General features: G+C 41.4%; 1 protein-coding gene across 42 annotated transcripts in view; it reads left to right on the plus strand.

The window, feature by feature from the left end:
- The window catches only part of SIPA1L1 (signal induced proliferation associated 1 like 1), a 378,935-nt gene that overhangs the window by 257,352 nt on the left and 95,797 nt on the right, over positions 1–25,786 (plus strand). For all 42 annotated transcript variants that reach the window (XM_013989146.2, XM_021099427.1, XM_021099444.1 and 39 more), the window contains 2 exons: positions 5,498–5,686; positions 18,007–18,181. In XM_013989146.2, coding sequence (XP_013844600.1) covers positions 5,498–5,686; positions 18,007–18,181 — 364 coding nt within the window. The remainder of the gene's footprint in view (positions 1–5,497; positions 5,687–18,006; positions 18,182–25,786) is intronic.

A 25,786-nucleotide genomic window follows, 5' to 3' on the forward strand; every position in this document is an offset into this window, starting at 1 on the left:
CCAAGACGTAACTCACTTTTCCAGACTATGGCTTAGGACATTTCTTGGCCCAAGAGAAAGGAAACGGACTCTCTTCTTCCTGCATGTTCACGTTGCTATCTTGGACCTGTTCTCTGAGGCCTGAAATGCCATCTGTTTGACCAGAGGCTGTCGAATTGTAGGTAGAACAGGTGCTTGGAGCTCTTTGGGAATCTAAGTACACATCATATATGAGTATTTATTTTCAAATGAAATTCAGGTCGAAAGCAGAAAATGAAAAATAAAAGATAATAGCCAACAAAGCATTTTTTAAAAAACTCATGAACAAGTTTGGGACGACGAGGGGTTTTTTCCTTTGTTTTCTTTCTAAACATAATGTATAGTTGTGCCAGCTATCAATTTATTGCCTCTCTTAGCCAAATCACTTTAGGATTGTTGTTTTGCGTTAATGCCTAATACCCCCTTGAGATATCTAGAAAATAATGGTTTTGAAACTAGTTTAAATAGGGCATTTGGCATCATTTCCCCCATTGAATACAAGGCAGGTTGCAGGGGTTGGCTTCTCTTAGTAATTGTTCCTCAGCTTGCACTCCGGGGAAATTAAAAATAGGATTTTTAAAGGCACAGCTCTAATATCTAATGTGTTGTGTCGTGGCCAGAGAGCAACGAAGAACTCACGTGCTCTGGGGTTCTTTCTCTCCACACCAAAGCTGCTCATTAAGCTGGGGCAGTTCTTTGGTTGCACATGAAAAGCACAGAGAACACACTGTGTTTCTGAAGTCAGATGTGGGTCGTGGGTATTTCTGGCGTCTCAGACCCCACCAGATTTCTGAGAGCCTCAGTTATTTCCTCCTACCTGTTTGTGTCCTTCTTGTCCGTATCTTTTTCCCCCCTTCCCAAGTCCTCTCTGATTTAAGTCCTCATCATGCTTTTTCCTTTTTACGAATTTCAGTGCCTCTTCTTGCCTGTCATTCTTTGTGCCAAAGGTTGAAGTTTTCTGCGTCGGTGCCCTCTTTCTCTCATCCTGTCTCTGGCGTCCAGGATTGTCCCTTATTGTGACGTCTGGTCACAGCCTCTCTCTCCAGGTTTAATGCCTGTCCCAAATGAACAGGCCCCTCCGCTGTGGTGGGGGAGCCATGCCGGCCTTTCCACCTCTGTTACCTCTTCTCTCGCTCCCTTGGCCGGAGCTGCTCTCCCCGCCTCACCCCCCGATTCTCCGATTCACAGTTCAGTCCTTGCCCTGCCAGCCCATTCAGCCGTCTCTGGGAGCCATGTCCTTACCCTTTGATTGAAACACCCCAAGTCAAATGTTTTTCATGGTTGCAAACACCATTACCACTTGTTTCCATGTTCAAATTAACTTTTAGCTGATGACAGTTCTGTTGCGACCGTCATCCGGGCCAGAGACCTCGAGGTCATGCCTGACCCCTCTCTCCTTCTCCCTCCTGCCCCCCAACCTGCAGAACTGGTTGACTTTGTCTTCAAAATGTGTCCAGATTTCAACCACATCTCCCATCCCACGGCCTCTGCCTGGGCCAGGCCACCATCATCTTTCTCCAAGAATCATTCTTCCTGCTTCCGTCCTTAAAGGCTGGAATTCTTTCAGCCCAGCAAGGATCCTTTAGAAGTGCCGTTCAGAGCCTGTCATTCCTCAATTCAAAATCCTCTCATGGTTTCCCATCTTCCAAGTAAAAGCCTTTCCCCTTGATAGCCTAGGACACTGCGCACATCTGCTTCCACCCTTGACCTCATCTCCAGTAGCTCCCCCCTGTTTATAAGTCTTTTCCAACCACACCAGTCTCCTCCCCTCTGGGCAGCCTCAGGACACCTCTGCCTCAGGGCTCAGATAATTCCTGTTCCTCTGTAGTCAGTCTGCTTGCCCAAGCATCCTTATGCCCACAGCTCTCTTTTCCTTCTGCCCTTTACTCTTAAGTCACAGGGCCCTACCTTGGCCGCTGGATCTAAAATTTCTACTCCCTCATATCCTGTTTTACATCCAATTCTAGGCTTTATTTTTTTCATGAATACTTACCAGTGTCTCACATATTGTACTTACCTATTTTGTTCATTTTGTGTCTTTCCTACTAGAGTATAAGCTCAGGGAAGATGAGGACTCTTGAGTTTTTCATGACTACATGCCTAATGCCTAAAACGGTAGCCCCCATTCCTTCCTTCCTCCATCTAATGTTTATTTAATTCATTGCCACTAGCCTTTGTGTGATTTTTTTTTCTTTCCGATAGAAATAATCCTTACATGTGGTTTAACTGTAACATCTTTATGAGACTTTTCATAGAGATAAACTAATGAAAGTCCTGGGATAGAAATAACGGAGTTCCTGCTGTGGCTCTGAGGTAACAAACCCAGCGTGGCGCAGTGGTTAACGAATCCGACTAGGAACCATGAGGTTGTGGGTTCGGTCCCTGCCCTTGCTCAGTGGGTTAACGATCCGGCGTTGCCGTGAGCTGTGGTGTAGGTTGCAGACGCGGCTCGGATCCCGTGTTGCTGTGGCTCTGGCATAGGCCAGCGGCTACAGCTCCGATTCGACCCCTAGCCTGGGAACCTCCACATGCCGCAGGTTTGGCCCTAAAAAGCAGAAAACGAAAGGAGGGAGAAAAGGAGGTGGGGGCTAGAGGAGGGAGGGAGGGAGGAAGACCTCTAGATGTTGGTCCTGGTCCAGAGCTCCTGTACTTTGGAGGATGGGCAATTTACTCTTTTCCACTGAAGGCAGTTCACTGAGTATATAGTAAAGTAAGACATAATTCTTCTGCCTCCTTAGGGACTTCTCATGCTACCAATTCCTCCCATTATAAATCCACTGAGAAGAAGGAAAACATAGTCACCACAATGACACTCCAGTTGCTTCAGTAAATGACATCAAGATAACAGAAATACAGACAGATCTCTCACATTTCAATAGAAATAATCATTGCACAACCCGAACAAAAATGGAACCTTTGTATATTTGGAAACATGAGTTTATGAATAAAATCTATGGCGTGTGAGTGCCTTTAAGCATAGGTACATAGAGGCTTATGAGGATTCTCTTATTGTTTCTGGCAGTTATTAACAAAAGCATCAGTAATACCAGTGATTCGGGTGTAAAAATGCGAGTCATTCTTTTTCTCATTTGCTTGGCGTCTTGAGGTGGGCTGCTGTCTTTCTGTGGTGCAGGGTCAGCAATGGTTAACGCACTCCTGGTGTCCGCTTCTCCAGCCTTCTGTAGCTCCCCATCCCCTGACACAAGTTATCTCTAGAAGGAGGAACACAAGGGTGTTCAACCCTTTCCATGATTTAAAAAAACAAAACAAAAACTGTTTCTGTCAAATCAGGTATTAAGTCACAGGTAAATGATACCTTTTTTTATTGTTATTTCCCCAGTTCAATTTTTTTCCTACTGTACAGCATAGCATCTTGTACATATGTTATTTGAAAACAAACTGTAAATGAAAGAAAAGCTCCCAGAGTTCCCATTGTGGCTCAGTGCATTAAGAACCTGACATAGTGTCCATGAGTATGCATGTTCGCTCCCTGACTTCACTCAGGGGCTTAAGGATTGGGTGTTGCCATTAGCTGCAGGGTGGGTTGAAGAGGTGGCTTGGATCTGGCATTTCTGTGGCTGTGACATAGGCCAGCAGCTGCAGCTCCAGTTCAGCCCCTGGCCTGGGAACTCCCATATGCCACAGGTGTGGACTTAAAAGAGAAAGAAAGAAAGAATAGCTCCCAAACCATGAATAGACTGCTGCAAGAAAAGCAGCTTTTCTTGTACTGAGAGTCAGAGGTTGGTAACCTTGGCTTTTCCTACTCCCATCTCTTTTCTCCATCAGTTGGCATGTGTTACAGATTTTACTTCACCTGTGATTCTTCCTTTGGTTTCCGTGATCCCTGCTAGTCCTCTGTCTTGCCCTCTTTGCTCATTAACTTGAAGACTTGCAGCTAGCTTCCTTTTAATTACATTCTCTGCCTGCAGTTTCGTCCTCGTGCAGTTCATCTCGTTGGCCATCTGAGCTGCCGTACGGTCGTTGTCTCCATGCAGAGAAGTCCTGAGAGGGGGCTGATTGGAGCCGGCGAGGCCCACGCCCTTCGGATTGCTCACCTCAGGGCACTCGCCCCCTGACCCCTTTGGGCTCTCTGAGGTCCAGCTGAGCGACAGCTGTCACTCTTGCTCGCTCACACCCCACGCTCTCATCTCCATGCCTTTGCTCTTCGGCATTGTCTTTTTGTACAGTTTTTCCTAGATTTCAAGGTCCCTTTTTAGTGCCACCTCCACAGAGCCTTTCCTTAGACCCTGAGCCATGGCAATCCATTTTCTACCTTTGGACTCTTGTAGATCCTGACCTAGTTAACTTCTCTTAGTAAATATATCTTGCCTAATCGTCTACATCTTACCTCTCTTGCACATCACCCTCAGCCCTCCACAAAATTTTTTTTTTTTTTTTTTTGGTTTTTTTCAGGGCTGCGCCCATGGCATATGGAAGTTCCCAGACAAGGGGTCAACTCAGAGCTGTAGCCACCAGCCTACACCACAGCCACAGTAATGCGGGATCCGAGCCACCTCTGCAGCCTACACCGCAGCTCACAGCAACACCAGATCCTTAACCCACTGAGTGAGGCCAGGGCTCGATCCGCAACCTCATGGTTCCTAGTCAGATTCGTTTCTGCTGCACCACAGCGGGAACTCCTCAGCCCTCCACATTTCCTCCTGTGGTCATACAGTGCCTTATAACCTACATGCTTCAGGGGAATTTGTTCAACCTAATAGGTTCTTCTTTGGGTCACCGTATGGGACCTAAATTATACTAACGACTTTGCCACGTGAAAATTTCTGAAAGTTAAGACTCCTTTAGGCTTAATGTCTGCTTAACTTTGCTTCAACAAATCATCATTACTTAAGGACTTTTTTTGGCTTATGTTATATCCCATAATAATAGATCTCAAGAAATAAGGACAATCAAAAGTAATTTTAAATGCTATTGAGAGTACCACTGCGGTGCTAACGATAGTCATTGTCCTGGTAGAGGAGTGTTTGGGAATAGGAATAGTTTAAGCTTGTCAGCAGTACATTATGAAATTTAAACTTTATCTTCCCCCACCCTTACCTTTTAGAGTTTAAAAAGGAATAACATCTAAACTCTAAGCATTAAGTCTTCAGATATTCCCTGGATATTTCCTTCTTCATTTCCTGGCTAGTGTGTGTCGTGTGTGAGTGGCATTTTATAGCCACATGGAGACGTCAGTCTTACTTACTAGCTCTTTAAGGGAATATGTACTCGGGTTGGCATTTAAGGAAATGCCCTCGGAACGCTTGATTATGAGTTCCCTTGGACGTGCCTGGGTCTTCCTGTGAGTTTGGACCTCGTTATTCATATAGAAAACATCTTATGTCACTGTTTTCATCTTTTTCCCTTACTGGCTTCACCCGTCCGACATCCTTCCCCGCTCCCTAGGAGGGACCTCAGCCTAGGCTTTCCGTACGTTTGATGTATTTGCTCATCTCACTGGAGCCCGTGTCTCTTTCAGCTCATGACCCTGAGAGGTTCGGTGCTAGAGGATGCCGTTCCCTCAACGGCAAAGCACTCGACCGCCCGGGGGCTGCCCCTGAAGGAAGTGTTGGAGCACGTGATTCCCGAGCTCAACGTCCAGTGCCTGCGGCTGGCCTTCAACACTCCGAAAGTCACTGAGCAACTCATGAAACTGGATGAACAGGGGGTGAGTGTGGCTTCCAGGGGACAACATTCTTGCCGCTCAGGTTTCCTCTGGGCTACCAGAATACGGACCTGAATCATTCTTTTTGAACAGGAAAAACCGATACCATTTATTGGGAAGAATCTTCGCTTTGTAATTACTCATTGTCTTTTTTTCTTAACGCTTTGAACTCTGAAAATTTCTTTTCTTTTCTTTTTTTTTTTTTTTTTTTTTTTTAATGTCTTTTTAGGGCCGCACCAATGGCATATGGAAGTTCCCAGGGGTAGGGGTCCAATCGGAGCTGCAGCCGCCGACTTCCACCACACTCACAGCAATGCTGGATCCTTAACCCACTGAGCGAGGCCAGGGATCAAACCTGAAACCTCATGGTTCCCAGTCGGATTCGTTTCTACTGGGCCATGCTGGGAACTCCTGAACATTTCTTATCTGATTAAGTTCTGTATGTCAGAATCAACTGATATGGTGCTAAAACAATGTTCAGCTCTTTGGGTAATCTTCCATAAACGCCATGGATTTTTCGAGTACCCTAGGAATAAGTAGTAGCAATAACAACAGTAATAATAGCTAATACTAAGGAACATATTCACCAGGCTCTGTTTTAAGCACCTTAATATGTTATCCCAACTAATGTCCCAGCCCCAGGATAATGGTACCATTATTATCCTCATTTTAGGGACAAGGAATCAGAGACACAGAGAAGTTAAGTAGTAAGTCCAAGTTCACACAGTCAATAAGTTCAAAGCCTGTTCTGGGAGCCCCTGTCCTACACTGTTCTTAAAAGCTTTAATGTTTAGTCTGTTGGTACCACCAAAGATGTGTGTTAGCTAAGATTTCTAAATACAAAATTCAAAATTTTAAAAATAGAGGTCTTAATTTATAACAGAATGAAAATGCTCGAGATTTTCTCACCTCCATACTTCCCGTACCTTGAATGTGAGAGCCATTGGTCAAGCGGCAGATGAGTGATAGGATAATCCATGGAGAGGCAGCAGAAGCGTAGAGAATGCAAAATTATCTTCTGGAAAATCTACTCACCAGAGAGTGTGTATCCACGTTCTGCCTGGCATCATTTGAGCATATGGGCTGGTTTTGTTAGATATTGTATTTATGTACTCTTATTTTAACTCTTTCTCTGAACCTTTCAGCCAAGTTGCATCCTGGTAGTGAGTGTTAGTAGCTTTATTTTTGCATTTAAAAAAAAAAATTCTTCCAAAAGTAAAATTGGTCCAGTTATTGAATGCTGTTTTATGAACAAATTTCGATGGTATTTTCTTTTTCTTTTTTTTTTCTTTTTGTCTTTTTGCTATTTCTTGGGCCGCTCCCGCGGTATATGGAGATTCCCAGGCTAGGGGTCGAATCGGAACTGTAGCCACCAGCCTATGCCACAGCCACAGCAACGTGGGATCCGAGCCGAGTCTGCAACCTACACCACAGCTCACGGCAATGCCGGATCGTTAACCCACTGAGCAAGGGCAGGGACCGAACCCACAACCTCATGGCTCCTAGTCGGATTCGTTAACCACTGCGCCACGACGGGAACTCCTCAATGGTATTTTCTTAATTAAGCAAAAATTCCAATTTTATTAAAATGAGTGGGAGTTCAAAAAATCAGCTTCAAGTTCTATTTATTCTTTTAATTTAGTCAATGAGAATGTTAGAAACCAGTAGTTGAACGTTACTTTTCTAGTCATTGCTCTCTTTGTCCATTCCTTTCCCTTATCATAGAGCACAGCTAGTGTCTACTCCATATGTATATTTCAAGTAGACTGTGACTATTATCTTTGTAATGTCAGTTTGAGTATTTTGAATGCTTCTAGAGACTGGTGATACATAAACTTAACTATTTTGGGTACTGTTTTCCAGTAAATATTTTGAGCATTTATTCTCAAAAAGGAAGAGCAGAAAAATGATGATCAGCTTTGCAGATTCAGTCTTTTCAGTTATTTACTGTGCTTTTCAAAGAGAACAGCAACATTTAGACATTGACAATATAATCATATACTGAACGTTCTAAATTCGATAAATGATTTTGTGTAAAGAAGACATTTATTTCTTTTTTCCCTTTGTTTTACCCATATTAAATTTGAAAGTGGGTACCAAATTATTATGGGATCTCTGGCACATCTTGCACCCCCTCTTAGTGATTATAAAATGTTGGACGACCACAAATGAGGCTCCTCTGTGCTAAATACTTTATGGTCCCACAAACATGGGAAAGATAAGAGTACATAATGAGTTTAACTTAAAGGTACATTTATTTAATTCATATAACTGCCCGTCCTATTCTTCTGAAATGATAGGCTTCTTATTCTTGGGGGATATTAAAATATCCTTTCCTTCATAAATTATTGATGATAATAATGTGCTGTTTTCTTTAATGCTTTCTCAGCTAAATTAAAAATTTGGCCCTCTAGGTGAGTCTCCCCAATTTTATTTTGGGAATTTTACTAGGCAGGAGAATCTAGAAGTTTAAAACCTGCTATTTTGTGTGAGCAGCTCTGTATCTGAACTAAAGTACACCTCCGCTTGGCCTCTGTTTTCCTTTATATCTGATAAAAAACAGATAATGCACATACTTATGTGTTTAGTCTGGAGAGTCATCTTTTGGTAAGGAAATTTTATTAATGCCTTAGAGTCCTTTTGAGAAACTAATGATTTTGGTGCCTTTACAAATACATGTTTTGAAAAAGAAGTGCTTGTGAGTGCAGTAGATTACACATTTGAGTCATTGCAAAGCATTTTTAGTTTCCATCTATGTCATCATTTTTTGAAATTTCATGCTTTGTACATCCTTATATTTGAAGAGATGGTATGAATACTGAGAAACTGGACTCTCAGTATTCATAGAAAAAGGAGCTTCTACATTGCCCTTTAAATTTTATTTAAAGGATTCCTTTAAAAGCTTTTATACTTTAAAGAGCTGACATAATTATGCTTGGAAAAAGAAAATGTTATTTGCTTGGTATTTTGGAGCATTTTGCCTTTTAGATCTTTGGTGCTTTTTTTTTTTTCTTTCCATTTTACCATTTTTTAAATCTGAAATGAACAGAAGAACAAACGTAAGTTATATCTGTAATACAAAAGATTGCATTTCACGAAAATGTAAAAATTTGAATTTCATTTGGCTAGACTCTGCTATTTATGTGGGCACTGAAGTAGGCACTTAAATTCCTTATGTTTTAGGAGGTGGTTATATGCTTTGTGCCTTCTCCAAGCTTTTGCATTCACCTTCCTGATACCTTCCTGGGACTTTCACTACTGATGGATGTCCATTCCATTATCATCTAAAGGGCAATAAGAATGTGAAATAACCTGCCAATGATTTCACATTATTAAGAATTTAGAGGGAGTCTTCTCAGTGGCTCAGTGGCTAACAAACCTAACTAGTATCCATGAGGACACAGGTTCGATCCCCAGCCTTGCTCAGTGGGTTAAGGATCCGGCGTTGACATGAGCTGTGATATAGGTCGCAGACGTGGCTTGGATCCTGCATTGCTGTGGCTGTGGTGTAGGCCGGTGGCTACAGCTCTTGATTGGACCCCTAGCCCGGGAACCTCCGTGTGCCATGAGTGTGGCCTTAAAAAGACCAAAAGAAAAAAATTAGAACAGTTTGTGATTCAGCAAATTTGGATCAACTCAGGATTTGGTTTATCCATCATGGTCCTAGATCTTCCTCTTAGATCCTAATAGGTCTAATTATCCTATTAGATAATTGAGAGCATCTCTTATAAGGAAAGCACATTAGATGAATATATATGTTTACTTATTAGACTGTTCTGAGCTCTTTACCATCTGATTTAATGCTCATGGCTCCTCTGGGCACTAGGTTCCAGTTTCTCGACCTATTGTATGGTTAAGAGGACTGAGACTTTCAGAAGCTGTTGGTGCCATTTTCCCTTAGGAGTCCTGAACACTGGATATGCATTTGGGTAGATACTACCGTTTGCTTTTAAGCTTTGCAAGGTTTCATGTCTTTTTGCATATCTCGAATTATTTTGATCCTCAAAACTACACTGTGAAATATCAGGAATTTCATTATCTCTTCCAGCCAACTTTGTAATAATATGACTTAACTCGGTTACTTTTAAATTTGCCATGTCAGAACCATGGTTCTTCATCAGTCATTTTTTAAAAAAATCTTAACCTCAGGGAAACAAAAGGTCATTATACCAGGCCCTGGTTCAGGCAGTTCACTCACATAAAGCATTTAGTGCAATGCCAGGCACGTGGTGGACATGGAAGAAATATTAGCTGTGGTTGATAATGATAAAATACTTACTCACTTGTGACCCTTTACATGCATTATCTCATTTAATCTTTATAAGCATTAAAGGCTGGTATTATTGATAGTATAATGTATTATATAGTTTCAAATCCAATAAATGCTTATTGAGGAACCACTCTTTGCAGATTGTTAATTATTGTAGAGAAGAAATAGGCTAGTAAGACACGGTCCTCCCCTATGAAGGAGACAACCTAACCTAACTTGCTGTAATGAAAGGTAGATTTAATCTAATGAGTATTTAAGAGAACCGCAAGCAAACAAGTCAGTGGAGCCTAGTCCTGATTGGTTAGACAGATCAGGATGGAATGGACCTTTCATCAGGCCAGCGAATAAGCAGTACAGTGGTCTAGACTCAACAATGAGAACAGACACAGCCGGACAGAAGCACAGAATGTGGCTGTGGGACAGCAAGCAGATCCACTGAACAGGAGTGGAAGTCAGTCGTAAAAAGATATTTTTTTAATTGAGCAGTGACTAAGCTGTGAACTGCGTGAAGCAATTTACATGAATTATTTTATTTAGTCCCTAGAATCCTTTGGTGTAGGTGGTGTTATTGTTCTTGTTTTGCCGACAAGAGCCCGGAGGCACACAGAGGCTGAAGGACCCCCCCAGATCACAATTAGGATCTGGTGGAGGTAGGTCTTGAATCTAGGCATTCGGACTCTGGACTTCACATTCTTTTTGTGAGTGTGTATTTTTTATTATTATTTTTTAATTATTTTTAATAGTTATTTCCCCAATATAATTTTTTTTCTACTCTACAGCATGGTGACCCAGTTATACATACATGTACACATTCTATTTTTGCACATTATCCTGCTCCATCATAAGTGACTAGACATAGTTCAGAGTCCACATTCTTACCCAGTACACTGTGCACCCCAGCCTCCCCTCTGTTCCCCTTGAGTGGCAGAAGAAACTGGAAAGATGGCTTCATGTTTTATTGCTGCAGGCTTCAGTGCCCAATATTAAGTATAACATGTTCAACCCAAATAATATTGGAATAGAGCATAAAAATAAAGTATCACTGCCAGTTTGCAGTAGAGAAAATTGAAAGTCCTGATTTCATTAGGAAATGTCAAGTTTCATGTACACAGTAGTGATTTTACCTAAGTGAGTATCTCCACTGTTTTTCTAGATACTTATTGAAAATACAGAGAAATGAAAGTATTTATTGGATTCTCTATTCTTTAAAATGTTACCCTTTAAGTTATTGAAGTTAAAGAGGAAAGGTAATCATATTTAATTAGGTCTGCAGTATATTTCTTCAAGTATAGATGAAGGAAAGAAACAGTTTATTTGCTAATGAATAGTGCTGTTCCTTTCATTAAGGGCATGGATGAGAATCTCTGCTGACTTAGCCTATTTGTTGCCCTGGTGCATTTATTATTTTATAAATGAGTTTGAACAGTCACTTTTCTCTTTGATTCAGGCAGCTAGATTTAAAGAATAAACCATAAGGAAAACACTTTTTCCCAAACCCATTTTCTTTTTTAAAATTTATTTTTTCTTGTTACAGCCACACCTCTGGCATTTGGAAGTTCCTGGGCTAGGGGTAGAATCAGAGCTGCAGCTGCTGGCCTACACCACAGACATAACAACACCAGATCCATGCCATATCTGTGACATGCCACAGCTTGCAGCCACACCATATTCTTAACCCTCTGAGCGAGGCCAGGGATCCAGTCCACATCCTCACAGACACTATGTCAGGTTCTTAATCCATTGAGCCACAGCAGGAACTCCTCAAACCCTTTTTCTATGAACAAAGCTTTGGCAGAACAATTACCATTCCTGAAATTTCCATCTTCTTCTAGATTATGATAACAGCCAGAGCATGTTTAAAGTTCAGATGGCCACCAGCTTGATTCTAGAGGTATATTATCAGGAAGACATACACACAGTAGTCATCAGGTCAGGGAAGGAAGGCAGTGGCGTTGGGCAGCTGGTCTTGTCTGTTCACAAGTAGTGATGACTCTGCTCTGGCTCCTCCATGCTCTTCTGCCTGGCTCAGGCTGGGGCGGGTGACTGGATAGAGTCCTTTCTGGGGATAAGATTTGTGATTAAAATGACAGATAGCAGCAGCGTTCGGAAGACATTTGCCTGTGGTAGGCCTGCAGTTTGTAGTGATGGGGCTCCCTGTAGCCAAACCTGCATGGGGGTTCTTTGGTTCCCAGTCCAGAAAGACAGAGGAACTGATCGCAGATAGTTCAGTCTTCCTGATCTTAAATTGCTGGTTGTGCTTTAAATTCAGTTTTAAAATAAAAGGCTGAAGTAGTTTCCTTCCCACAGAACTTCCCTAGCCAATATCTTATGGTCCCCAAAAATCACAGTATGTCCATTGAGGGATCCTATTTGAACCCTGTTCCTTTCTCTCACCTCTCTTCTTCCCTGCAGTTATAACTTTTACTGGTTTCCTCCGTTTCTGTGTTTCTTTCTACACATTTACCAAATAGGCATATATACTCTTATTTTCCTTTTTCTGATACAAAATACAGCATGCTGTTGACATGTGCTTTTTCACTTAGTAATATATTTTAGACATCTTTCTATGCCAGCACACGGAAAGCTTTCCCTTTGTTTTTACTGCTGCATAATATTCTGTGGTGTTGCTGTACCATAGTTCACTTCATCAGTTTCTCCATTAAGGGATATTTAGATAGATTCCAGTCTTTTCCTGTTACAATGTTGCAGTGAAGAGCCTTTTCCTATGTAATTGAAATTCATCTTAATATCAAATCAATACAAGTACATGAATCATCCATCTAGTACCCAATATGAAGCTTTCTAGATTTGTGAGAACTTGTGCACAATATATTATTAGATAAAATCCGTGTATGTGTATTCCCTTTACATTATGCCAAAGATAAAAATAGACTATGTCTCTGCACATGTGTGTAATTCTGACAGCAGCTCTGTCAGATTTTTAAAGTAATTTTCCTACCCAGTATCCATAACGCAGTTTGATTTTTGTTAGTAATTTCCAATAAGGATACATTTTCTAACTAGCACGCTTTTTTCTCCCAACACTGAATTTTTCCGGACTCTTGTCATTCTTTTTGGAGGATAGCATGGTGATACATCTTTAGGAAGTAGTTGAAAGAGTTGCCCTGTTTTGAAGAACAAGCCAAAGTAAATGCTATCAGTGTGACTCACGACAATTTGAAGAAGTAACCAAGGTCTTCATGTGCAGTCATGGCAGGTAGTTTGTCTCGAACCAGCCCCCCCCACTGAGAATAACCAGGAACCCTGCACAGAATGTTCTTTTAAAATTAAATTTGGACTTTTGCTCCTGGAAGTATAAAGTAGATGTATTTTTCCCTATTCTTCCAGCTAAGTACAGCTTAAAAAAAAAACCCACCTGGTCTGCTGTGTTATAAAGCAAACATGAATCTGAAGGTAAAAAGAAAGGGGTGGATGACTTTGGGCTGAGGAATGAGATAGCCACTCATGATGAAAACTGGAATAGAGAGGAACTTCCTCAACTTGATTAAAAAAAAAAAAAATAGGAGTTCCCTTTGTGGCTCAGCAGAAATGAACCCAACTAGTATCCGTGAGGACGCAGGTTCAGTCCCTGGCCTCACCCAGCAGGTTAATGATCCAGTGTTGCTGTGAGCTGCAGTGTAGATCACAGACGAGGCTTGGATGTGGCATTGCTGTGGCTGTGACGCAGGCCGGCAGCTGTAGCTCCAATTCAATCCCTAGACTGGGAGCTTCCCTATGCCGCACCTGTGGCTCTAAAAAGCAAAAGCAAAAAAAAAACTAGGCAGAGCAATGAGACAGTGGGTTTTATAAGCATCAGGCAACAAAGGACAGTGATCTCTGAGAGGTAGAAAGTAAGTGAACAGTAAGATCACACCAACTTTCTGCCCAAAGAGAGTTTCCAGGCTGTGGTGCCGGTAGAAGCCCCCCTGCCAGTTGAAGCCCAGGGGTCTCCCTGAGTGGAGACTGAGAAGTGGGTCCAGGGAGGTAAAGGGTTTCCAGGACAGATAGGTACATGTGTTTGAGGAAACTCTTTGAGGCCAGGCTAAGAACCACCCTAAGTTTGAGGAGGGCAAATCCTTAGACCTCTACCTGCCCGAGAACAGCTTCTGCTTCCACCAGGCGGTCTGGAAAACCTGAGGTCACATGGCATCGGGTAAAGGCTCAGAGTGACTTCGCCTCACGAATAGGGTAAAATTATCCTCAAATTAAACATGCTTCTGCTAAGAGCTGTCAGAGTTTAAAAGCAAGAACTGAAAGAATCCAAGTATTTCGAGAAACCTCTATCCCAGAACAGAGCTCAAGCACCCCTCAAGGGTGCATGGCCCACACTTTTGAGAACTGCAGGACCGTGAAATACCTCGTGGTGACTGTTTCTCAATCCCTGGATTACAGCAGACAGTGTGAATGGTTTCATAAGAACGGAAGACCTGGGTTCTCATGGCTGGTGCCGCCCCCAACAGCCTTTGGCTGTGACGAGGGGGATGAAGAGGAAAACGCAGAACGTCTTAAGAGGTCTCTGAGAACTTGGTTTTTCGAACCGGTTTCTGCTGGTGGAGGGCTCTGACTTTATCATCCAGCTTAACAGGAACTCAGGGCTGCGTAAATCTGATCGTAGTTCCTCTTTCTTTGAGTGTCCATACACTTCCATCGGGGAGTTTCTGTTGTGGCTCAGCGGTAACAAACCCGACTAGCATGCGTGAGGATGTGTGTTGGATTCCTGGTCTTTCCGGTGGGTTGGGGATCCAGTGTTGCCTTGAGCTGTGGTGTAGGTCACAGACGCAGCTCAGATCCTGCGTGGCTGTGGCATAGGCCAGCAGCTGCAGCTCCAATTCAGCCTCCAGCCTGGGAATGTCTATGTGCCTCCAGTGAGGCCCTAAAGAGCCAAAAAAAAAAAAAAAAACCCCACACTTCCATCCGTGTTCTTATGAAGAGTTGATGTGTAAGCAAGGTATTTGTATAGCATGACTATGATCATCCAAAAGCAAAATCCTAAACTGTGGATAAACCCTTCCTGTTTCCACGATGGCTTCTGGCATCATCATAATACTTCGTTACATGAAAGTATTATATATTCATATACACAAACCCATATAGATGTGTTTGTGTGTATCTCCAAAAAAAAAAAAAAACAAAAAAAAACAAAATACTGTTTTATGTAACCTGATAGCAATTTAAAAAAACCCCAAACCATAGCTCTAATTCCATTTATATTTGTTCTTTCTCTTGCAGAGTGTCTTAGTACATTTATATAATTTCTCCTTAACAACTTCTCATACTCCGGGCAGGGAACATGTTGCTAACTAAGGATTCTAGGAGCTTTTGAGTTCAGAGGATGCCCCCTACCTTGATTTCATTGCAGCAGAAAACAAGGATACAAGTCATCGTGTCACTTTGAGGATAGAGCATTGACATTTGGCAGAGTTTCAAACCAGAGGAAATGGGACATGCTAACAAGTTCCCTAATCCTCTTAAAGGAGCCTTGCCTTCACCACCAGCAAATAGCAACCTGTTCCCCGGTCTACAGGTGGAGTTCACTGGAATATAAGAAACCCGTCAAAAGAAGGCGGCAGCACACTATCTCATTGTCTTTGCATTCTGCTTCTCCAGTGGTGTGGAGAAGATTCCTTATCTTCACTCCAAAGTGAACTCTTTTTTAAAATAGAAGCGAATTCTTTTGAATGTTGCCCAGTGAAATCTTAGGCCCTAATCTAAGAAATTTAAAAAGCCAACTATAAACCCATTGTCACAGTGATGCTTTCCATTGAACAGGGTGACTTTTGTTTTACCTTGTTGCATGAGAAGGCTAATCTGAGAGGCACAAAGCCAAACAGCAGGTAACTCCAAACCCCTTCCTTTTTCCGGATTGTATCCCTTCTTTGATAGCTCTCTGTACAGGCAGAGAGTAAAAATCTGGCTGTATTAAGGACTTCTTTTGTAATCGAAGTAGAGCCTAGCACTGCTTTTTTATTTGTTAGGACCTAATAGAGTACTTGGCTTACTTCTAAAGCCAAAATGAAATCTCTACTTGTGAGAGTCCCCTCTAAGCATTAGGCACATTCAGACCTTTGAAGGAGGCCAGCTGCCAGTGGTATGTAGTAGGTTTTACTCTTTGTTTTTTTGTTTGTTTTTGTTTTTACTGCGTGTGGTATACAAAAAAGTGAACTAAATCCTAAATGTGTTTCTGTTAGTAACTAAAATGAAGTAGCAGTAATTCAGGATCATATACTATTTTTAAAAGATTGCAACATCTGTAAATCTAGTTATTTTTAAGTTTCAGACTTGGAACTTTGCCTTCCACTCACTGGAGTGGGCAGAGTAAGTTAAAGTCAGTTCTACACCATTGCAGAATTCCTAGGAAGCTGTCGTGTCTGTGGGTCACATAAAAGCTGCTGAGCCTTCCTCGTCAGCTAGTAACATGCAGGGCAGGGCGGTGGGGGCGGGGGCAGGCAGGAGTTCCCCAATGACATTTGCTGTGTTACCACTGTTCTGAACCATTTGGTTCAGAAAGTTGAAAAGAGCTGTTCAGGTTCACAGTCCCTTGTGTAAAACAATAGGAACTAAATGTTTCAGAATTTAGAAATGTCCAGATTTAGAAGGGTAATCAAATGCATGCACCTTATAGTAATATTCCTAGTGGCACCTGAGGCAGCACCCCACATTCATATTTCCATAGGAAAAACACGAATATTCACAGAAGGAGGAATAAATTAAAAAGTATTAATGTCAGCTCATATCAGGTTTTGCTGCCAAAGGTGTTTGCTTAAATTTGGTTTTTACCTTTCAACTGTAGAATTGCGAATCAAGGGCTGTGGATGTATGATGCAGGGACAGAAATAGAGCAAAACGAGCCGGGTTGAGTCCTGGTAATATTTAAGAGAGCCGAATCACAGGGCCAGCAGTTTGTGGTCTTGTGTCTCCTTACTGGGCCAGGTACTGGCTCTTCCATTTCCCAGACTTCTCTTTGCTTATCTGTCACACAGGGGTAATGTTTGCTTTTCAGGCTTTCTTGAGGGTAAAAGCTAATTAAGGTAAGTTAAACACTAAACCCAGTGGTTGGCAGATAATGGGTATTAGCTATTCAAATTTTGCCTCTTCTCTTCCCCCCTTCCTTTTATGTGACCACAGTGTACTGATGCACAGTTGCAGTGTGGTACTCCAGAAACAAACCTAGGTGGTAGGGCTTGCCCTGATTCCACTGTAGAACTCCGAGTCCAGATTTTAACACCAAAAACTCATTTCTCGTTAAATGATGAATACTAAATTTTATTTATGGAATGACTAGACTTTTCAACAGTGAATGAATGTTTTGATTAATGTTATAGTTAAATTTCTTAAATGCTTTGTTTTAACTGTATCAGAGGAAAACTAGCTGATTTGCCATCACGAGGCCCCTTTTAAAGTTTCTATCCAGATACCCATCTTTTAAAAAAATTTGAGGAGTACAATGTTGATGATGCTAGTGCTGTAACAAAGATATAGCAAAATTTATGATTTGATATATTGGGAAAATGGCATTGAGAGATGTCTTTTCCGGTTTTACCCCCAGAGAATTTTATAAGGAGTTTAATGGGCAAAACAATTTAAAGTATCTTTTGTCGAGTCGACCCTTACTTTTAAATTTGTAAGGCTCCTTTTATTTTTATTTTTTTCCTTGTTTTTTTGGGGCCACACCTGCAGCATATGAAGGTTCCCAGGATAGGGGTCCAGTCGGAGCTGTAGCTGCAGGCCTGCGCCACAGCCACAGCAACACGGGATCCAAGCCGTGTCTGCGACCTACACCTGCAGCTCACGGCAGTGCCAGATCCTTAACCCACTGAGGAAGGTAAGGGATCGAACCCTTGTCCTCATGGATACTAGTTGGGTTCATTAACCACTGAGCCATGGCAGGAACTCCAACCCTCTCTTTTTAAGAGGGGAAGAAGGAAAGCAGAAGGATTTCAAGAGAAGAGAGATTTTAGCTACTTGATGGGTGTGTGCCCTGCAGGACTTAGAATTTAAGCGGGCAGAGTGGAGCTGCATCTACTTATATGCACTGTATTGCCTGCCTTCACAGCTGAACTATCAGCAGAAAGTAGGCATCATGTACTGCAAAGCTGGCCAGAGCACGGAAGAAGAGATGTACAACAATGAATCAGCCGGGCCAGCCTTTGAGGAATTCCTTCAGCTGTTGGGCGAACGAGTTCGGCTCAAAGGATTTGAGAAGTATCGTGCGCAGCTTGACACCAAAAGTAAGAATTACTTATACCCTCCTACTAGGCTTATTTTCCTCCTGCTGTGTTGATGTTCCCCTGCTAAGCTGCCCATAAAACAACATTGCCACTTGCTGCAGAAAACTGCTGGTGATGGAGAAGAGGAAGCCAGGCAGGGAGGATATGGCTCTACAACAATCGAAGGCCATAATCAAAGTAGCTAGAATTGGACTATAAAGAAATCGTATTATCAAAAGTACAGACGGTAGAAAGCTGTGGATGCAGATCATGCAGAATTGCTCCTGGATAGTGTTGCATAAATGTCACTATATTTAGCCGAATGTTACAGTGATTAAAAACTCCAGCAATTTATAACCATCTGGTCACAAGCCCTAGAATTTTTGACTTTCGCTAACGCATTTCATAATCCTTGTCATATTTGTGCATTCAGCCGTCATATGGTTTAGTTAATCATGTTTGTTATTTTAATATCTAGAGGTTTTTTATTTTGTTATCGTTGTTCATTGTCTAATCTCTAACCAAATAAACCTCTTAGCTTTGGTACTAGTTTGGCTCCTAAAATGTGTTGATTAAATGCACAGTAACCCAGCCGTCTGTTTAGTGACAGCTGATGAATGTACATGTTTGTCCATCCCCATTCCTCAGGTTGTTAGTAAAATATTTAGGTTTTCAAGTATCTAGAATGTGTCGCCTTCTGCTGTGTGTCTGTGGGGGGGTAATTTTAAATTTTATCTCAAAATCCATCCATAGACACCTGTGACCTGTTGTTTTTTTTTTTTTTGAAAAGGGTTTTGGATTAGCACATCTGTATTGCAGTCTGTAGTAATCGCTCTGATTTTCTATACAGGAAATTAAATAAGGAGTTGAGTCATGAAAACAGAAAAGCATTCATAAACTCCACTGCAGGGAAGAATTTCCTGTTGCCATGGTTTTGCTGTTGCCAACTTGGAAACGACATGCAAGAGAACCTATTAAAAACCATAAATAGCCTAGGCTCTTAAATATTATTTTAACATTCCATACTCTGCTTGTGACTGCATAAAATGTTAAATCTCAATATGCCCTTAAACTCTTTTTATCCAGGTATTCTGACATTTACCTTGTACAGTTCACGTTGTCCAGATTTGTTGTGTCATATAAATTATACTCACCACAAAGAGCTATTAAGAGGGTCTAAGAAGAAAATGTAACAAGCACCTTAATTCTATCAATGAATGGTCAGCTTGGGGGATGACAGTCAGCTTCCTCTTGATGATGCAGGGCAATGCGAGAACTGTAGAGCAAGGCCCTAATAAGGCGGTGTGGCATTCAGTAAGGCAGTGGAAGAGGCAAAGTAAGCCCTTGGCACATTTTGGCCCATTATCCCAATATCTGCAAAGGCTAGAGAGGGATGAGCCTGGATCAGCAACCTGCCTCCGACGGCACGTTTTACAGTTGCGTACCGCATTCATCCAGGAAAAATGCCTTTCACTGAACTCCTTGTAACCTTTGGAGGGATAGCTCCTGAGATGGAAGGTCCACAGGTTCCTTTTCTGTCCTTTCAGAGGGTCAAGCCTCCTTACGTGAATGAAAAGTAGGAAAGCATTTCCATTCTTAAGCCTGAAGAAGACTGTGCATATTTATCTCTTTTACTCTAAGCTAGAAGGGACCGTGTATCAGGGATCACCAGCCTCCGCACACCCAGCAACACCCGGAGATGAGACTTTGTTCTGTGTGCTGTGAGATAAGCTCACCACATCTTACCTTGTTTTATGTTGTGTTAAGAAGCCCTTTCAGGAGTTCCCTGATGGCCTAGCAGGTTAAGGATTCAGCTGCTGTGGCACAGGTTCCATACCTGGCCTGGGAACTTCTACATGCCATGGGGGTGGCCAAAAAGGAAAGAAAGAAACTCTTTCAGCATAATCTTTAAAAAGAGAAAATACGGAGTTCCCATCAGGGCACAGCGGAGACAAATTCGACTAGGAACCATGAGGTTGTGGGTTCGATCCCTGGACTTGCTCAATGGGTTAAGGATCCAGCGTTGCCGTGAGCTGTGGTGTAGGTTGCAGACTCAGCTCGGATCCTACGTTGCTGTGGCTATGGTGTAGGCCAATAGCTGTAGCTCCAATTAGACACCTAGCCTGGGAACCTCCATATGCCACGGGTGCTGCCCTAAAAAGCAAAATCAAAAAAAGAGAGAGAGAGGGAAAATACTTCCCGGAGCATGTGTTCCTAAAGGATCACTCCCTCTGTGTGTGACAGTGTAATTGTCCTTTGAATCTGTGGATTTGGAGTCTTCATCAGATCAAAATATTATTTATTTACCAAACTCATTCTTTATTTTTCTGCACCCCTTCCCTTCTGAATCTCCCATTACACATATATTTGGTCACTAACTAGCTGTGGGTGATTTAATTTTTTAACTTTTTTTTAACCTCTGTGCTTCTGTTTGTATGATTAGTATTAGTATGTCTTCAGGTTCTCTGTGTTTTTCCTTTTTTTTCCATCATGTATTAGTCTGCTGTTAATCCAATCTAGTGAAAATTTTATTTCTATTATAGTAATTTTCACATCCAGAAGTTGCATTTGGGTTCTCTTTTCTATCTTGCATATTCTCACTAGGTTCATGTCATCTTTAAAGCCTTGAGCTTATTTATAGTAGCTGTTTGAAAGTCTTTGTGTGCTAATTCCACCATCCTTGTCATTTGAGGTCTCCTTTTAACACATTTTCTCCCATGTTTGAATTACATTTTACCACTTTGGTTATTTTTGATTGGATAATGGACACTGTGCATGTTTCCTTGTTAAGTATCTGGATTTGGGTGTGTTCTTTGAAGAGTGTTGTTTTATTTGGGTAGGCAATTATGCTAGTTGCAGAACAGCTTGAGCTTTGTGAATCTTAAGCTTTTAGAAAGCATGGCTAGAGTAGCCTTTACTCTCTGACTAATTTAACCGTCCCTGCTACTGAGGCATGACTTTTCTTGCACCTGAATGCTAGCATGTTCAGCGAGGTATCTCTACCATGGCTGGTCAGAATTCGAGTGTCTTCCAGCCCTGTGTGAACTCTGAGGATTGTTTGGCTGACAATTCTCTGGTAGTTGTTATTTCCCCAATAGTTTTTCTTTCTTTTTTCATTGAGATATAATGGACACATAGCATTACATTAGTTTTAGTTGTACAAGCTAATGATTCAATGTTTATATATACCCCAAAATGATCACCACAATAAGTCTAGGTATCATCATACCTAGTTACAGATCTACTAGTTACTTTTAAGATCTACTCTTTTAACAGCTTTCAGATATGCAACACAGTGTTATTAAACAGGAGTCTCCATGGTATTCATTACCCTACTGGTTTTTCTTTTCCTGGCTTTCGGAATCGCACACTATGCTTAATATTCAGCCCTAGGCTCAAGGGAACCCCTGTGCAGATTTCTGAGCCACCTTCACTGTGTCATTGCCGCCTCCTTGGTGTCCTGCCCAGCAAATGTCAGCCACCTCAGCCTTCCAGACCTCCAGTATATTTTGGCTCCCTCTTCAGATCTCTGTGCCATTATTTGAAAGTAATGCCAGATAGAAGGCTGGGCGGGATCAGTATGAACGAAGGCCCACCTTCTTTGGTACTTTTTTCTCTGGGATCACTGTCCAGTGCTGTGTATTATAAAATGTCTGGAGGGAAAAAGTGGTTTTAGATATTTTGTCAATGTTTTCTATTTGTAGTGGAAGAGCACGTCCTCTACCAAGTACTGTGATGACTGGAAGCGAAAGTTCCAGATACTTTTTATATGTCATCTCACTTAATCCCCCAAAATTCTGATACCAGTTATCCCCATTTTACAGAATTGGCTTCTTTCTGTTAACTCACGTGCCCAAGATTAGGCAGCTAGCAAGCGTTAAAGAGGTGGAACAGATCCCAGTGTTACAGTTAATGAAGTATTCAGAGAAACCATAAATGCAGAAGCCCAGAGCTCTGCCCTGTGGCTGTGTCTTCCCTCTCTCAATCCCTTGGGCTAAAAATACTCATGGCATCATGAATCTGCTCCAAGTGTCATGTATTATAATTATATTCAGATTTTAGGACTTCGATAAAGGAGAGAGAGGCTCAGGAAAGAAGGGATTGGTGGAACTGTTGAACCATTTCTTCCTTATCCCAGGTGGAAAAATCCCAATTTCCCATCTCGGAAATAAGGACCTCTAGCAAACACGCTGCAGATGTGTCAGGGGTTGGACCAGTTCTGCAGTGAAGAAATTTGGAGGAGCGAATTTTTTTTCTCCTCTTTTTGTTTCCTTATTTGGATGGCATAACCTCCGGATAATGACTATCCCCTCACAGTAGAGCAAATACAAAAATAAGTTTCCCACCAAGCAAATTTGTTATTTGAAAGCTGGAGACCACCCTCATTTTAAGCTATGCATGTGGATTATTATTTGGAAAATTATTTCCTAAATGAGGCATATTTGTCAAGTCAGCACTTAGGAGACTTGGAAACCCTTTGAAAAGCATTCCTTCAAAGCTTTGCGTTCATTGATTTGCTGCAATACTAACGCGTGCTTGTTGCTTCCCCCGTTTTTCAGCAACATTGTCAAGACCATTGAGGTTCAAGGTCTTAGAAGAGATGTAAGACTTTTCTTAAAGAAAATAAATCCTTCTTTATTTCGAGTATTTAACCTTTGGTAAAGAAAGGGATAAAACTGGCATTATTTAAATGTGTTACACATGCAAAGAACTCTTTGGAGTTCTAGAGACTGATGAATGAAATATGAATTTCTTTTTTTCCCCTCTTTAACTTTGACCTGTGTTACAGTGTAAGGCTTTTCCTTTGAGTATTACTGAGATACACCTGACAAAGAAACTAAAATATGTAAAAGGCTCTAACTACATTTTTTACCTCAACTGCACAGAATTCTCTGTAGATGGAAAATAGTAGTGACTGGTACCTAAGTATCCACCCCACACCATCACTTGTCCTTTTCTTGCCATATATTAGTGATTTCAAGAAAGCCTGAAGTTCCAGGTGCATATACATGCACACTTGCACATTCCTTGAATTGACACAGTATGAATTCATCTGTCATGGCAAAGGGCGATCCTGCAGATTCTCCTTGTGAAGTTAAGTAATCCATTTCCTAACGTGGTTAGAGATGCATTGAAAAAATATGAGTGAGTAGAGTAGGGGCCAGAGCAGGTGGAATTCTTGACTTTCCCCAAATGCTTCACTGCCGAGTAGGTGAAACCATACCACAGGGGCAAAGGCTTGCCTCATCTGGAACACAGGCCAGTGCCCTGGGGTCACGTACTTCACACCAGCTGTGCCTCTGGGCTTCGAGTTTTGCATCCCCAGACCCTGAGACAAACTTACATAGAGAGGTGATCTGGAGTCTTAAATGGATGGTCCCCAACAGGCAACTGACTTTTATATTTCAAACTACAGTTAAGAGTCAGACCCACAACCTGGGATTTCGTCCTGCATTTGGTGTGCTCTGTAGTGGTGAGGACATTCCTAAACTGAGCTTAAGTCTCTTCATTCTGTTGCCTTTATTCGTCTCAGGCATTTAGTTTATGACATTGCTTTTCCCCTTGTATGCCTAAATATTTAGAAACTAGGAACTTTCCAAAAATCAAATTGCTTAGGCTTGTTTTCCTTTATCTAGCTTTTCCAAACTCAAATGTACCAAACGTGACCAGGAGGTGATTATATAAAAATTTAATTCCTTTTTCTGATTCAGTTGCTTCACACCCACCTTTATCATCCAAGTTTTAGTCTCCTGTAAAGCAAAAGAGTTGAGCCAAGGGAAGTCAAGGATGAATATGACAGTGACTGCATCTGAAACTGCTTCTACAAACTTATTAACCTACTCATACCATCTTCAAATAGAAATACGTAATGTAGGCTACTATCACTTATCTATACCTTTTCAAAGTAGCTGAGAAGAATATTCTTATCATTCCTCAATTATTCAGGGTCTTCTTATCATCTCCTTTGAATATTAGAAATTTTACTTCTATGACTTAGTGTTAGAGGGCTGGCCTTATTAGTAGATATGTGTCACTCTCTGGGAGTGTAATTTGGAGGCAAATTACGTGATTATCAAGATGACCCATAAGATGCCTGAATGTATTTTTTAACTTTTATAGTTCCGTAAAAATAGGAAGGGACATTATCTTCTTTTCATCCCTCTTTTATAAGCATATTTTCCCTTTAGAAATTACTCAGTCTATATTCTCTTCAACCAGAGACAAAGGATTTTTTGTCATTTTCCTAATGGCCGTCTTCCTGATTTTCATTCCGTTAAATCTTTCATGGTTTCAGGGCTTTGGGGTCCCTAAAAATAGAGTAATCATGTTAACTGCTTTATTCTTTAGAGATATAACAAACATTCATTTTCCATTCTCTCCGGTAAAGTTTAGTAATTCTATTATGTACCCAGTAATTTCAGGACTTGGGAATTCTTTTCTTCTCAGAAAAGGAAATTTTATTGTTTTAGCCCTAGTTTTATCTCTACAACTCTTGAAACTATTTCCAAACTGTTAAAAATTATCAGCAAAGCTGGGGTTTCCAAAGGGCCCCCCAAAAAAGGGTGATCCATGCAGCGTCCATTATATGAAATGAGACATGTGCAAGAAAGAACGAGTTTTGGAAACAAATTATCTTTAGGGTGGTCTTACTTCCTGGCAGTAATCCCTTTAGAATGAGACCGATGTCTAAGGCAAAATGTAATCAATGAACACTAGATGATAATTTTTTCTTCTAGTCCATTAGTTTTGCTGAAAATTGACTTGAAACACATGTAAGCACTGGTTACAGCTGATGCATTGACTTTAAAGTTGTAAAATGTGCAAGTGGGTTCTAGAGGTATTTATAGCAAGAGTGCTTAACATCAGATACCTTCTTCATACTCAAGACCTGTCTTAAGTAGATCAATTATTTATTATAGTAATTTTTAGTTTTGTGCGGCAGTGGTTATTAACATTTAGAAGATGTTTTTCTTGAGTTATGTGTTGGTATTTATTTTTTCAATTTTTGAAAAGTAGTCTTTACTTTATTGTACATTTCGGTTGTTTTTAAAACCCTTTACATCTTATGTCCTCTTCAAAGTTAAGGTCTTCCAAGAAGCTCAAGTTTGAAACTCAGGGCTCGAGAACATCCTAACAAGTCTCTGCAGACCACTCTTGTGGTTTATTCTTGGAGCAGCGCCTAAGGGCAGTGCAGCTACTGCATTTGAGTCCCCTGAGGGTGTTTATTAAAATAGATTCCTCTGCCCTGCCTCACACCCACAGAGCAGTAGTTCTGGGGTGGGGGATGGGAACCTGCCTTTTAAGCTGGCACACCAGGCCACTCCATGCACACTCAAGTTTGAGAACTGCCTTTTGGTATATTCCAGGGGCTTTGTCTTACTTTTTTTTTTCTAAGATGCAGTGAAGTGTTTGCTCCTCATCAGTATCATTGATGGAGGATTGAGTTTGCTTAGGCTGAATGCATCTCTGTTTATTTTGCCACCTGTGAGTCCAGATGCTTCCAATCTAAAGATATTCCCTTTTGGAGTTCCTGTCCTGGCTCAGTGGAAATGAATCTGACCAGTATCCAGGTGTATGCAGGTTCAATCCCTGGCCTGGCTCAGTGGGTCAAGGATCTGGTGTTGC

The sequence above is a fragment of the Sus scrofa genome, chromosome 7 (genome assembly GCF_000003025.6).
Source record: "Sus scrofa isolate TJ Tabasco breed Duroc chromosome 7, Sscrofa11.1, whole genome shotgun sequence".
Lineage (NCBI taxonomy): Eukaryota > Metazoa > Chordata > Mammalia > Artiodactyla > Suidae > Sus > Sus scrofa.